Below are 12749 nucleotides of genomic sequence, written 5' to 3'. Positions count from 1 at the left end.
ATATATATATATATATATATATATATATATATATATATATATATATAGTCTATTTTTCACATTAATATATTGCATTATAGAAGGTTTCAGAAAAGTCGCATTGCTCTTAAACTTACCGTGACGTTAAACTGCTTTGACTATCATTTAACCTACTCGATGTAGGTTTGTGCCGATCCCGTTCCCAGGTAAAAGACATCTGAATATCTCCAGGACATCCAGATTGAGAATCAGACGTATGATTCGATTTTAAACTTTGACTATATTTCTGTGGCGTAGGAGCTGTTTTAAAGTATGCTCCTAAAATACATAGGCTTATTGAAAATGAAGTCTCAATGTACCTAACTTCGAAACGAGTGACAAAACTTTTTACACTACGAGGACAGATTGTAACAAATACCATGAATAACCTTCATAATTTAAAAAATGAAAATGAAGAAAATATAACCAAAATCTTATCTCAATAGTCTAAATCTTTTGAAAAGAGATCGTTTTATTTGCTCAGCTGTAACTGTACCACAAAATTGAATAATTTTTTCTCTTCGTTTGTTAAGATTTGTAGCTCTTCCTGAGCCATGTTGATAAACATTTTGTTTAAATAACCTCATAGGACAAAACCATTTGGCAATAAATCCAGTAATATTGAAGGCCACTTGAATGTATCACATAAGGAAATGATTATTAAAAGTATTTTCGAAATATATTCTCATCTCACGTTTATTTTATTTATTTTTATTTTTTGTTTTATATTTCCAAAGATAAATCCTCACTCACAAATCCCGTCACAATGTGGTAAAGTGGAATGAGAATCCAGTAGAACATTTAATTATTATTTATCATTGTTGACATTATTGTCCTTCCTAGTATGTAATTTCGAATGGTGTTGCGGGTTGAGGACTCAAAATAAAAGTGTCCAGGAGTTTTTTAAAATACCAATATATGGTACATTATAACTCGAACGTTAATGAAGATAAATAAGTAAACAAAAAATTGTGAAATTAGATTTAAAACAATGATCAGATAGTGTAATAATATTAATATCAATACATGTATATATAAATGAATAGGATACACTGTATCTACATATATAACATAAACAAACGAGAACATTGTTGTATAAAACAGAAGAAAAATGAAAAAGTTATTCAAAGACACCAATGCATACACTTATAAGTAAAAGCCTGTGTAAACAAGATTCCTTTTCAAATTATTTGACGTCAGTATTATTGTCGTAAGTATTTATACCCAAAATAAAAAATTTTATATAGAAACCTACTTACCATTTGTAGATCCACTTTGTCGCCAAATTTTTAATCTATGTACAATTTCGCTAAAATTTGGTCTTCTGTTTGCTTGTTCTGCCCAACACTCTACCATAAGAGCATAACAATAACTAGGGCAAGCGTCTGGACAAGGTAATAATTTTCTTGATCTTATCATATTTATAACTTCTTGATTATTATAACCATAATAAGGCTAAAATCATATTATATATGATAACCAATTTGATAATTTTCAAAATACAATGTGAATTCACATATCTGAATAATCATAACGGATGTAGAATGAAAAAATTATTTCAAAATACATTTAACCACAATGATGCTCTCCTCAATTTTATTATAACAATAATAAATGACCATTGAAGCTTATTAGTATCTAATGAAGATGACAAAATTGAATAAAAAATTAAGTGATAAATTTTGTGGCATAACTGGTTGCATGTATTTAATGAAATATTCGTTTTATGAATAGCTAGTAGTTACTTGTAATCCGTAGCTATAAATTTCCCATAAAACTACTCCATATGACCAAACATCACTTTCAGTAGTAAATTTTCCATACAATATAGAGTCAGGTGGCATCCACCTAACGGGTAACAGTGATTTGGATTGTACACTAGAAAAAAAATAACAATAATCATTTTCCATTATTGCAATTATTTTTATGTTATGATAACTATTGTCCCAATAATAATTATCATGAAATAACGGGGCAATATTATTTTCCATATTATAAATTGGAGGATTTAAATGTAATATTTGATATAAAAATTTGATAACTAAAATGTGTACTGAAAATTGAATACAAAACTTGAGTCCTAGTTAAACAAATGGGCGATGGCGTCAAAAGTTGATGCATTAAAAATTGAAGCAATTTTAAAAATATAATAGTACTGCAAAGGATTGCAAATTTCTACAGAGGGATATAATTTTCATGGAATCTTCTGACAAGAGTATTGTGATTATTTATGTATAAATTTTAGAGGAATTATATATATCTAAACCATCGAAGGAACATATTATAAACATATATGTTGAGAAAAAATTAAATTGCACGTGTTCTAACATAATAATTTTCTATTTAAAATCAGGCAATATTGCACGAATGTAACCCAGGCAGAAATATAACCTCTTGTTTTGGGGACCATTATATATATAATTACATATATATATATATATATATATATATATATATATATATATATATAGGGTAGTCGGATTATTGAAACCAAAGAAACTAATTAATTATTTTTTTGCATAATAAATAGTTTTTTACAAAATAGTTTTAATATAAAGACTAGACTATGGTCAACTATCATAGCCCGAAGATACATTACAGCACGACTCTTTTCAAGGTTTTATTTCAAAGTTAAATTGCTAAAAATTAAACGAAATTTTAAAAAAATTATAGCCATATAACAACACGTGTATATATAATAGTGTTACAGTAATCGTAAGTGAAATTTAGAAACTGTTTTTATGTAATAGTTAAATTCATTACCATTAAATGGTTAAATGTTTTGTGTACCTCTCCTTTGGTCCACGCATATATTGTCATCAAACTTAAGCGAATGTATGAAATTTCAAGTAAATAGATTCATTTAAATTTGATTATAAATTTGATATGAATTATTTTAAGCTAAAATAATGAGTCATTACAAATCAATTCATAAATTTCCATTAAATCCCCTAAATAATAATTTAATCTACTTTTTTGTATTGTATGCATAGCTTACCGATAATAATCGCAACTGTACATATCTCTACTTAATCCAAAATCACTAATTTTAACCACTAAATCTTTGGATACAAGGCAATTTCTCGCTGCTAAGTCTCTGTGTACATAATGATTTGAAGAAAGGTACTCCATACCTTAAACATATTTAAAGCTAAAGTTATTTTTCATAAATGTACTGTCAATACCAATATAAAACTGACTTTTTTCACATATGGTAGTAAATTAGATAAAAAATTATTTATTTCATCAACAATTAATTTTAAAAAACACCATTTTCTTATTTTGAAATCTACTTATTTGTAATATTAGTATCGTTTTTTTTGCATTAAATCCCAGATAATTTGAACTCATTTAAGTGTAGCTTATTCAATTCTACGTCCAATTTAATTTTACTCCAATCAGATTAATTGAGATATTTACCTCCCCCCCCCCTAACTCAGTTCAGTTATTTGACAAATGAGTCAAAAGTTTGAGGGTATATTTACTACTAGTGCCTAGTGATTAACATCGTTGTTAACATTTTCAAATTTATTTTTATTTTACTTTTTATTGACTTGTACATTTTGGGTTAACTTAATGCATGTCTCAGTTTGTCATTCTATTTGGCCCACGATAACAAACTAACAAAGTGAGAACAGGTGAGCTGATATTATCAGTTCAATATGAAATAAATCAGATCATTTGCAAAAGGAAAGCTATGATTAGAGGAAAGGAAATTGAGTAAAAATTAAAACATTTATATTACAATGTGTGATTATAATAATACATACCTTGTGCTATTTGAATTGCTATATCTAAGAATTGATTGTGTGTTAAGCATTTCCCTTCTTCGGGAGAGTTTGATATTAAAAACTCATGTAAATCCCCCTAAAACAATAATTATTAAATATGAAATTAACTTTCGAACATTTATGTGATAAACTGTAAATTAATATTTCACCATAAAACATTTTATTATGTAGGCTTTTCAAACTTGGTAATTGGCAAAAGTGGCTGTATTAGTATGTTGTTAGGTGAATTTGGTTAGAAATAAATATTTGTTTGTAAAATTTGCATAACAAATGCTAGACACATCTGTAGGTGTGTTGACGAAAACCTAAGTAATGTTGTGTACCTAGAACCTAGAGAATATGGATGGATACAACCAAAGGTGAATGTCAAAAATAATAAATTAGACCTCACATAAGTTCAACTGTTTTAATAATTGTAATGGATATAAGCTGATTTTATAAGTGAATTTAAAATTTATGTAAGGAATCACATAAAACTAATTATCTTGTATGATACATTAATTACACGACTCAAAAAAAAATTTTGTTCTTTGCCCTAAAGTTTATATTATGATTTTTCGGTCAAATATACACAAAAACAAAAAGAGAATACCTTTTTTTGATATAAAGTTTGCTTATGTAATAATTATAGAAATAATAGTCATTTTCAAATTTTAATACAAAAATACTGCGAGATCAGAGTAGGATTTTTACATTTACTCCGTGCCTCCAGATGGCACTCTCGTGATAAACAATGATCAGATGTTTTGTACATGTCTAGAAAATGTTATCGCGAAGGTTTAAATATGATGCTGATGCATTTCGTTTTATATGTGGTCAATTCATTACAGTTTCGAGACATAAAATATGATATAAAGACTTCTCACGTTCTCTGTGAAGCCTACGAAGCATATGGGCCCATATGTTGCTTGTAGTTATTGCAAAAGATATTTGGAAGGTGAGCAATTTTCAATATATCACGAAATCAAATGTTATAGACATATTAAGTTTTATTTCTTTATTTCAGTTTGGTATCGAGGTGGGAAAAGGCCTATAAAATTTGCAATACCAAGAATCTGGCGAGAACCGAAAGACCACATCTATGACTGCTACTTTCGCATTGTTAAACCGAATAAAAGACGTAGAGGAACAAAATACAAAACCTCTCGATTATCCCGACCTTCAATCTTCTTCTCCATTTGCACATGACCAGTACCGGAGCAACCGAAAAAATTATCTCAAAAAAGTAGCTCATATCTTAGTTCTAACAGAAGGAATTCTGATAAGCAATTTTTACCTATATCAGAACCATGAAAACACTATCTTATAACTACAGAAGATTTTAACGAAAAATAAAGCTCTCGTTTAAAACAGTGGAATTTACTTGCTGATGTTAATATCACAGATCAGCGAACTAGACATGAAACGTTCTCAACGTTTTTTATAAAAGAAGATAGACTTTGTTTTTGTAACGACATAAAAGGTATGTTCGAAGAAACTGGCATACCTTGTATTCCTAGCGAATAGCGTTAATTCGTTGACAACTCTACAAAAAGTTTCAAAGCTATTTTATTACACAATGGAAATAAATTCCAATCTCTTCCAATTGATTAATAAGTACATTTAAAGGAAAATTATGAAAGTGTTGAAATTTTGTTTAAATCAGTAAAGTTACACGAGTATAACTGGCAGCTGATTGGAGATTTCAAAATGGTCGGATTTTTGATGGGAGTACAGAGCAGATATACAAAGTATCCGTGTTACCTGTGCTTATGGGATAGCAGAACTGATGCTAAGCACTATATTCAACGGTCATGGCCGGTAAGAACAAAATTTGGGAATAGATCCTTTCGGTTGCAGTGTATATGAGACCCCAAGACAACAAAACACGTAAAATATGATTCGATTGTTGAAGCGGAAAGAGGGTTAATGCCGCCTCTGCACATTAAGCTAGGGTTAATGAAACAATTTGTTAAAAAACTCGAGCAAACCTCAGAAACGTTAGGATACTTGAAAGTTTTTTCAATTATCAGAAGCAAAGGTTAAAACGAGGGTTTTTGTTGGTCCACAAATTAGACAAATTTTCACCGATGAAGAATTTCGAATGTTACTGAATCGTACTCAAAAAGCGAGTTGGAACAGTTTTAAAGCAATTTCTGTATTTTTTTGGAAACAACAAAGCTGAAAACTACAAAAAGTTAGATGAAGATAGGCTAAAAAATTTTAATGCCATGGGCTGCAGGATGTCATTGAAAGTTCATATACTCCATACCCGTTTAGATAAATTTATAAACAATATGGAAACGTATTTAGAAGACCAAGGAGAACGTTTTCATCGGAACATATATGAACATCCAACAGCGTTATCAAGACCAATACAATGAAAACATGATAGAAGACTATATCTGAGGTTTATGTACATAAAAGAAAAAGTAAAAGTGTACAATTTTGAAATATTTATCACTTTTTTGTAAGCTATTTTGATAGTGAAGCTTGATAAAATTTATAAACATATTTATTTGTATGGTTCTATCTTCAATTAAACATTAAAACCACAAATTTTGGAAAAATATCGTTCAGTCGGTCTTCGTCAAAGTCAAATTGTGTGCTGACATGTTTCACTGGATTTTTTTCTTCTGCTAAATAATATCCAAGGAACAGTTTCTCGATACTTCAATAAAAATAACATTGTCTAGTTAAGTTGTAGTTCTTAAGAGGTAATCTTGTAATCTTCATAGATGTAATTCTACTTTTATTTCATTTAATTGATCAATTACAAAAGAAAGTTAATATATGACAATTGTTTCAAATTTGAACTTACCTCAGACATATATTCAAATAACATACACATTGGTTCTTGTTTCACAACAACACCCAATAGACATATGATATTAGGGTGCTTTAATTCTGATATCAATTCAATTTCTCGTTGAAAATCTGCCTGAGTTTTAGCACTGGCATTTTCTTTTAATGATTTAACAGCTACAAACATTTTACCAGTCTTCGCTTTGAGTTCACCTTTATAAACTTTTCCTATAAAAAGATAAAATATACATTAACTGATTATAAACTTTTATCACTATATGAGTAAATTGAATAATATTGGAGAATATTTTGTGGATGTAGGAATGTCTAAGTAAATGCATGAACTAATTTAATTCCTGGGCCATCAATGAGGTCGACCTCATAATTATAACACTTTTAAATCCTATTTAAGGGTTTTCCTTTTGGCCAGTCTACCACGAATATTCATGCCGCGCATTACGAAAGCGGCGTGTTTGCTTTTGGAAACTACTTAAACCTGTCATTTTTTAGCCTTCAAGGTTTCAGATAACACATTTTTTTTTTTAATTTTAATGAGATTATGTAGCATAGCCACTGTCGGACGCGACAAATAAAGGGACGTGTTCTCCCAGTCCAACATCTGAAACATGTCAATTTTGAGCCTTATGGGTTCGTAATTATAACACTTACCATGTTTTCCAGTGTTTAAAAATTGTGTGTGAAACACCGAGGTAAACTTGTCCGATAAAATAAGTGGCGCGTTCACCAAGTTCGACGACAGAAAAAAGTCAATTTTGAACTTTATGGGTTCATGCCTGTAGCACTTGCCATTTTTGTCGTACTAATAAATAATTTCTTATAAAATATTGTGGTAATGTTGTCGGACAAAAAAACTGGCGCAAAATTAAGAAAACATTTTTTTGTAATAATAATTTTTTTCAATTCTTTTTATTACAATCCTTAATTTAAATTTATTTTTCGTGTAAATTTAAATTTTCGTGGTGATGAGAATTTCAGAACGTCGTTCTATAGCGGACTTTTATATATATGACATATATAGAGAAAAGAAGAAGGAAAAAGCACATCCGGTTTCATCTGTATACTTTCGCTTAAATTTATTTCACGTGGGAATTATATTTGAAAAATATTTTGGTTAAGTGTTTTTTTCAATTTAAAAGTGGATTAGAAAAAATTTTGGAGTGTTTTATTGCTATTGAGGGAAAAAGAGAACAAATCAAAATATTTACACCAGAAATTTTGAAATCATGCAAGGCTTATTTGAAAGCAACGTTGTGCTACCCATAACCTTCGATGATCATATTTTAGGTTATCATTCTTCCTGCTATAAGGAATTTATCGTGGAAAAAATAATTCTGAATTGTAATTAAAAAAAATTACGTTCTCTTTCGTTGCAGCCATATGAGAACCGATGCTACTTAATCAATAATATTACTGAAAAAAATACCACTAAAGAGATGTACTTTTTATCATTTTTCTTGTCGGACCACCTATATTTTGGTCGGACATAGATATAAATGATTTCAAAAAGTACTAATGAAACACGTGGTACTTTTGTCCAACAAGTTATAATCACGAACCCATAAGGCTCAAAACTGACATGTTTCGGGTGTTGGACTGGGCGACTGCGTGCTATAAATAAAACATAACCAACAAAAACGTAATAAAAGCTCAAAAAATATACAAATCTATTATATAAAGATATTCTTCAGATGTGTAGCTTTTTCAAAGCCATATTGATAAAAATTTTGTTTAAAATAATTTTTAGCCTAAAGTTTAACGCGAACAGGACAACTGAAACAGTAAATTATCATCGACAAACAATAGGTTTTTCAAACAAATTTCTTTTTGACTTTTACCACAATTTCATAAAACTACAGCTGTTTGATACTGTACAAATAGCAAATAGAGTTGTGAGTTGTTTGCACTTCAAGCAAGAAAACCTATTTTTTTAGGGATTTTTCAGAATTATACTATCTCAGCTTGAGGCGCAATCACAAATGAACAAATAACAATTGAGCCAAAAAAGAATCCTCACTCACACTTTCTCTGGTAGAGTGGAGTAGGAAACCAATTTATTACGACGTTCTATTGAAACTTACATTTATATTTCCATCTTCTACAAAAATATCTCCAGAACGATATAAAAATGATTTTGGTTTTATATTATTTGAAAAAAGAAATTTTGTGATGACAAGATTATTAGTTGAACTTGATTTCAATATACAATTTTAAGACTTGTAAATTCATCAACTTTTAAGCATGCTGCAACTTGAAAATTCTCAATCAAATTGTAATCAATACTATTGCAAATAAATACCAAATGAAAATTGATGATTCAGTATATAGGAATTAAAATCCAATCTCATTTTATTACCGGTTCAATTATCTCAATTTGATATTTAACGTTTGGTATTCAAAACTTAACTGATTCCTGTTTGAAGTGAAGCTCTGAAAAAAATACTTACCAAAAGCTCCCTCTCCAAGTTCTTCTAAAAATCTGACTTCTTTAAAAGTATAGTGAGGCACTGATTGAATACTGTTTTTGTTAGATCCGTGATTACTTCTATGGGGAGGAAGGTGAGGCGGTAGTAAAGAGTTCAATTCCATTGGGGCACTGGGACCTGGACTACCGTAAATATTCTTACTAACTTGCGGTAAATCCTTCTAAGCAGAAAATACACGTAAATGAATTCATATATTTTCACTAAATATTTTACTTACGTTTTGAAGATTTCTTGTAAGTTTGTTTTTTCTATTACAATAACAGTATGCGAAAGCAGCTACAACTGCAATAAGAGCCACTATCGAGCCTCCAATGTATGTACCAAATACATAAACTGAAAATTAGTGTATTACTATTTAATTTATTTTATTTGAGTGAATGTTAATATTACCACACTTATTTACTCCACATACTTCTCTTTGATTTTGGTCAATATAACAAAAGGGTTCTTTTTCTAATTCTTTTGGATTCCTAAAATATAAATGGAACCAATTATTTTTGAATCTACTAATCTATAACATGCTTTGTTAGTATGTAAAGACACAGTTTTCTCTATCATCACCAACCCCAATCTACATGAAAACATATATTTCTGTCCTCTTCTAACGCATGAGGACTTCTGAATGGTCTAGAAAGTTCTAAAATGTGTTCAACCTTTATAATCAATTTAGAATGTCCTACAAAGTTCTAATAATGTCCCGAATAAACTGGAAACTTCCAAAATGAATGCAATTTAGAACATTCTAAAAATGTTTAGAATGATCTGGAAAGTTCCAAAATGAGTGCAATTTATTATGATTGTTTTACAATGTTCGAGAACGTTCTAGACATGTCCAAAATGAGTGAAATTTATTATGATGGGTTAGTAATGTTCGAGAAAGTTCTAGAGATATCTAAAATGATCTAGAAAATTCTAAAATGAGTGCAATTCATTATAAGCGAGTTAAAATGGTTGAAAAAGATCTAGAATTTTGTTGGATTGATTTGGAAAGTTCCAAAATGTGTACGATTATTATTATTGATCTAAAAGAACCAAATCGTGATATATGTATATCTAAATATTCTATAGTGTTCTGGTACTGGAAATTTAGGTGTCTGATGGTATATGAACGGAAATTCACTCAGTTCAATCGTGTTTGGAGTCGATTAAAGATCAATTGGCGACAAGAGTGAACAGAGAAAAATTCAAGTGATTTTCACAAGTGAAAAAGGACAAACTATTTGAATGTTATGGAGTTTTCTATGTATCTTAACCCGAGCAACGCTGGGTTTCGCTGTTAGTATACTATAAGATCTGAAAAAATGCCATTTTCATTTTTCTAACAATAGATAACTATATTTCTTAAGATCAGAACAGATGAGAAAAAAATTATAATCTGATGCGAACGCATCTCTAGTAACTATAGTCAAACTTATCATGTAATTTTTAACTAGATTATTACTTACCTACAATAATTGTGACCTGCCAATTCGGGATTATCCGAAGTAGAAATATGAAATTGATGTGCCCATCTAAGGCAGGGTTTACTAGTGTATGATTTATCTTGGACTCCTCTGTATAATTTTCCAGTATCCCAATAACATTCTTCCTCTAAAATAATTACAAATACAAACTTTGAAATTATGATTTACTTACACAAAAATACTATTTATATTTGTAGGTAAATCATAATGTTGCGGGACTAACTTCTAAAATCTAGTTTTCAATTATTTTTGGAAACATACATTAATATATCTCTAAATGCATTTAATTTAATTCAAAGCTTGTTTGCTATGCTAATAGAAAATTAATTTTGATTAATGCTGACGATTTTGTGAATATGTTTAATCTGTGACAAATTCAACCCTTTTATAGATATCTCCATCAATACTATATATAAATGTTTTTTGTGGTGCTTTGTTTTGATTTTAGGTCCCTTTTCGTAGAAAATCAGTTTAAAATAATAGGTGAAAATTTGACTTTGCAACTTACTTTGGTCTTTATCAACATATATTTTGAAACCTAAAATAAGACAAATCACAACAAAAAACATATAAAAAGGTCTAAGAAGTAAAAAGTTGAACAAAATCATATGAATAAATGAAGCAAAATATATTTGAAAAGTTGTTGAAGTATCAGTAGGGCATGGACGCGAATGATCATGTGCTCTTAATAAAGTCGTTTATTTACAAGAACTTTGGAAAGACTACAAGTAAAAACATAATTTTGAAAAATGGATATATCATTATTTTTGATAAAAAATGTAATAATCTACTTTACCGGTGTCAAGTTTTTTTGTAGACAACGATCAATAGAGATATAAGATTGAATTTATTAGATCGATATTAGTTTCTAAAGACTAGATAGATTACACAAACGATCTGTATTGAAAAGAGTCGGTGAATGAATATTTTTAGCAGCAATTACTTTTCCTTAATTAACTGGAGATGATAATTGGGTTTATAGCTATGGCCCCCAGACAAAAATTCAGGGTTTTCAATCAAGGTCATTTTTTTATTGGAAGAGAGCATTGTGCAATTAGAGTTCCTCTCAAGGGAAAAAAACCCGAGTTTAACAGAGACATTAAGCACCAGATTTAGCATAATGAAATTCTTGTTTTTTCTGAAAATAAAAAAGTACTGATAGAGAGTACTCTAAATAAAAATTATTCAAATTCTCTACTACTTTTTTTTAATAAAATAATTCGCTGTATTCTTTGATCACTTCTCGTGCAGAAAGGAAACTCTGAAAATAGTGAATTTTACCAGGAGAACACAAGATACCAAAAAAAAACAGCAAAATGCTTTTAAAGTCAAATAAAATATGCCCACTACCGGTGTTACAAGGGGTCCTTTTTCTACTAGATAATGTGTGGATTAAATCCTTATGAATGGTTTATATGTAGTCAGTATTTAATCTATGCTGAAAACCAGCCATACATTAAATTCAAAGTGAAAGTTTTATATTGCAATAAGTTATAAATTTAGTGAGTTGAGTTAGCATTAAACATAATTTAATTCAATTTTAAAATATATATTGAGAATTACAGCTTGTGTTCAGTGTTTCAGATATCAAAAATATTTTTCATTATATAATATCGTATTCTCTGTATAAACAAAATACAATTGTAGACTTCAGTATTAAAAAAAAACTTTATTATAAAAATTCAAACAACAATTTTTTGAGGTTAACGGACTCTTACTCATAGAATTAATGTTAAAAATAGAGAGAGGAGCATATAAGTGGAATTGGAGTATTGGGAGAGAGAGAGAGAAAGAGTAACAGTTTACACTCTCTGTCTCTCTATACTCGCTATTAAAATGAAAACTTATTCTCCTCTTTTGCCGTTCCTACCACTTAAAACCTTGTCGTCATTGCGATATAATCAGAATAAAGAGAGATAGAGAATGTTATACCAATATTCGTTTTATCTCTATCAGCTCCCTCTATATTTGGTATTAACTCTAAGCTTACTTCATTCCATGTGGAGTATGAGAAATCATATCCCAACCCACCAATAATGCAGCACATCCAAAATTATTAAACTAAAGATTAACGATAATATTATATTTCCAGTTTAATATCATTATTTGTGACCACATTGTATTAATATTTTCCTAGGAACAGTTTTAATTTATTATATTATTCATTAACGAAGTGGTATTCACCTCAC

The 12749-nt window shown here is 29.3% G+C and overlaps 2 protein-coding genes across 3 annotated transcripts in view; one reads left to right on the top strand and one right to left on the bottom strand.

Moving 5' to 3' along the window:
- LOC130441541 (tyrosine-protein kinase transmembrane receptor Ror-like) overlaps window positions 1-12749 on the bottom strand; it is a 120695-nt gene that overhangs the window by 3253 nt on the left and 104693 nt on the right. The window contains exons 9-18 of one of the 2 annotated variants that reach the window (XM_056775266.1): window positions 10543-10687; window positions 9488-9567; window positions 9315-9430; window positions 9059-9257; window positions 6610-6821; window positions 3789-3885; window positions 3017-3152; window positions 1764-1896; window positions 1278-1473; window positions 117-297 (exon numbers count right to left, since the gene is read on the bottom strand). In XM_056775266.1, coding sequence (XP_056631244.1) covers window positions 117-297; window positions 1278-1473; window positions 1764-1896; window positions 3017-3152; window positions 3789-3885; window positions 6610-6821; window positions 9059-9257; window positions 9315-9430; window positions 9488-9567; window positions 10543-10687 — 1495 coding nt within the window. The remainder of the gene's footprint in view (window positions 1-116; window positions 298-1277; window positions 1474-1763; window positions 1897-3016; window positions 3153-3788; window positions 3886-6609; window positions 6822-9058; window positions 9258-9314; window positions 9431-9487; window positions 9568-10542; window positions 10688-12749) is intronic. The other variant, XM_056775267.1, reaches the window with a different exon arrangement.
- The window catches only part of LOC130441542 (uncharacterized), a 105336-nt gene that overhangs the window by 5920 nt on the left and 86667 nt on the right, over window positions 1-12749 (top strand). The window lies entirely within an intron of this gene.

Source organism: Diorhabda sublineata, chromosome 3 (assembly GCF_026230105.1).
Source record: "Diorhabda sublineata isolate icDioSubl1.1 chromosome 3, icDioSubl1.1, whole genome shotgun sequence".
Classification (NCBI taxonomy): Eukaryota; Metazoa; Arthropoda; class Insecta; order Coleoptera; family Chrysomelidae; genus Diorhabda; species Diorhabda sublineata.
The sequence above is the reverse complement of the archived record's forward strand: the minus strand, read 5'-3'. Positions and strand labels throughout refer to the sequence as shown.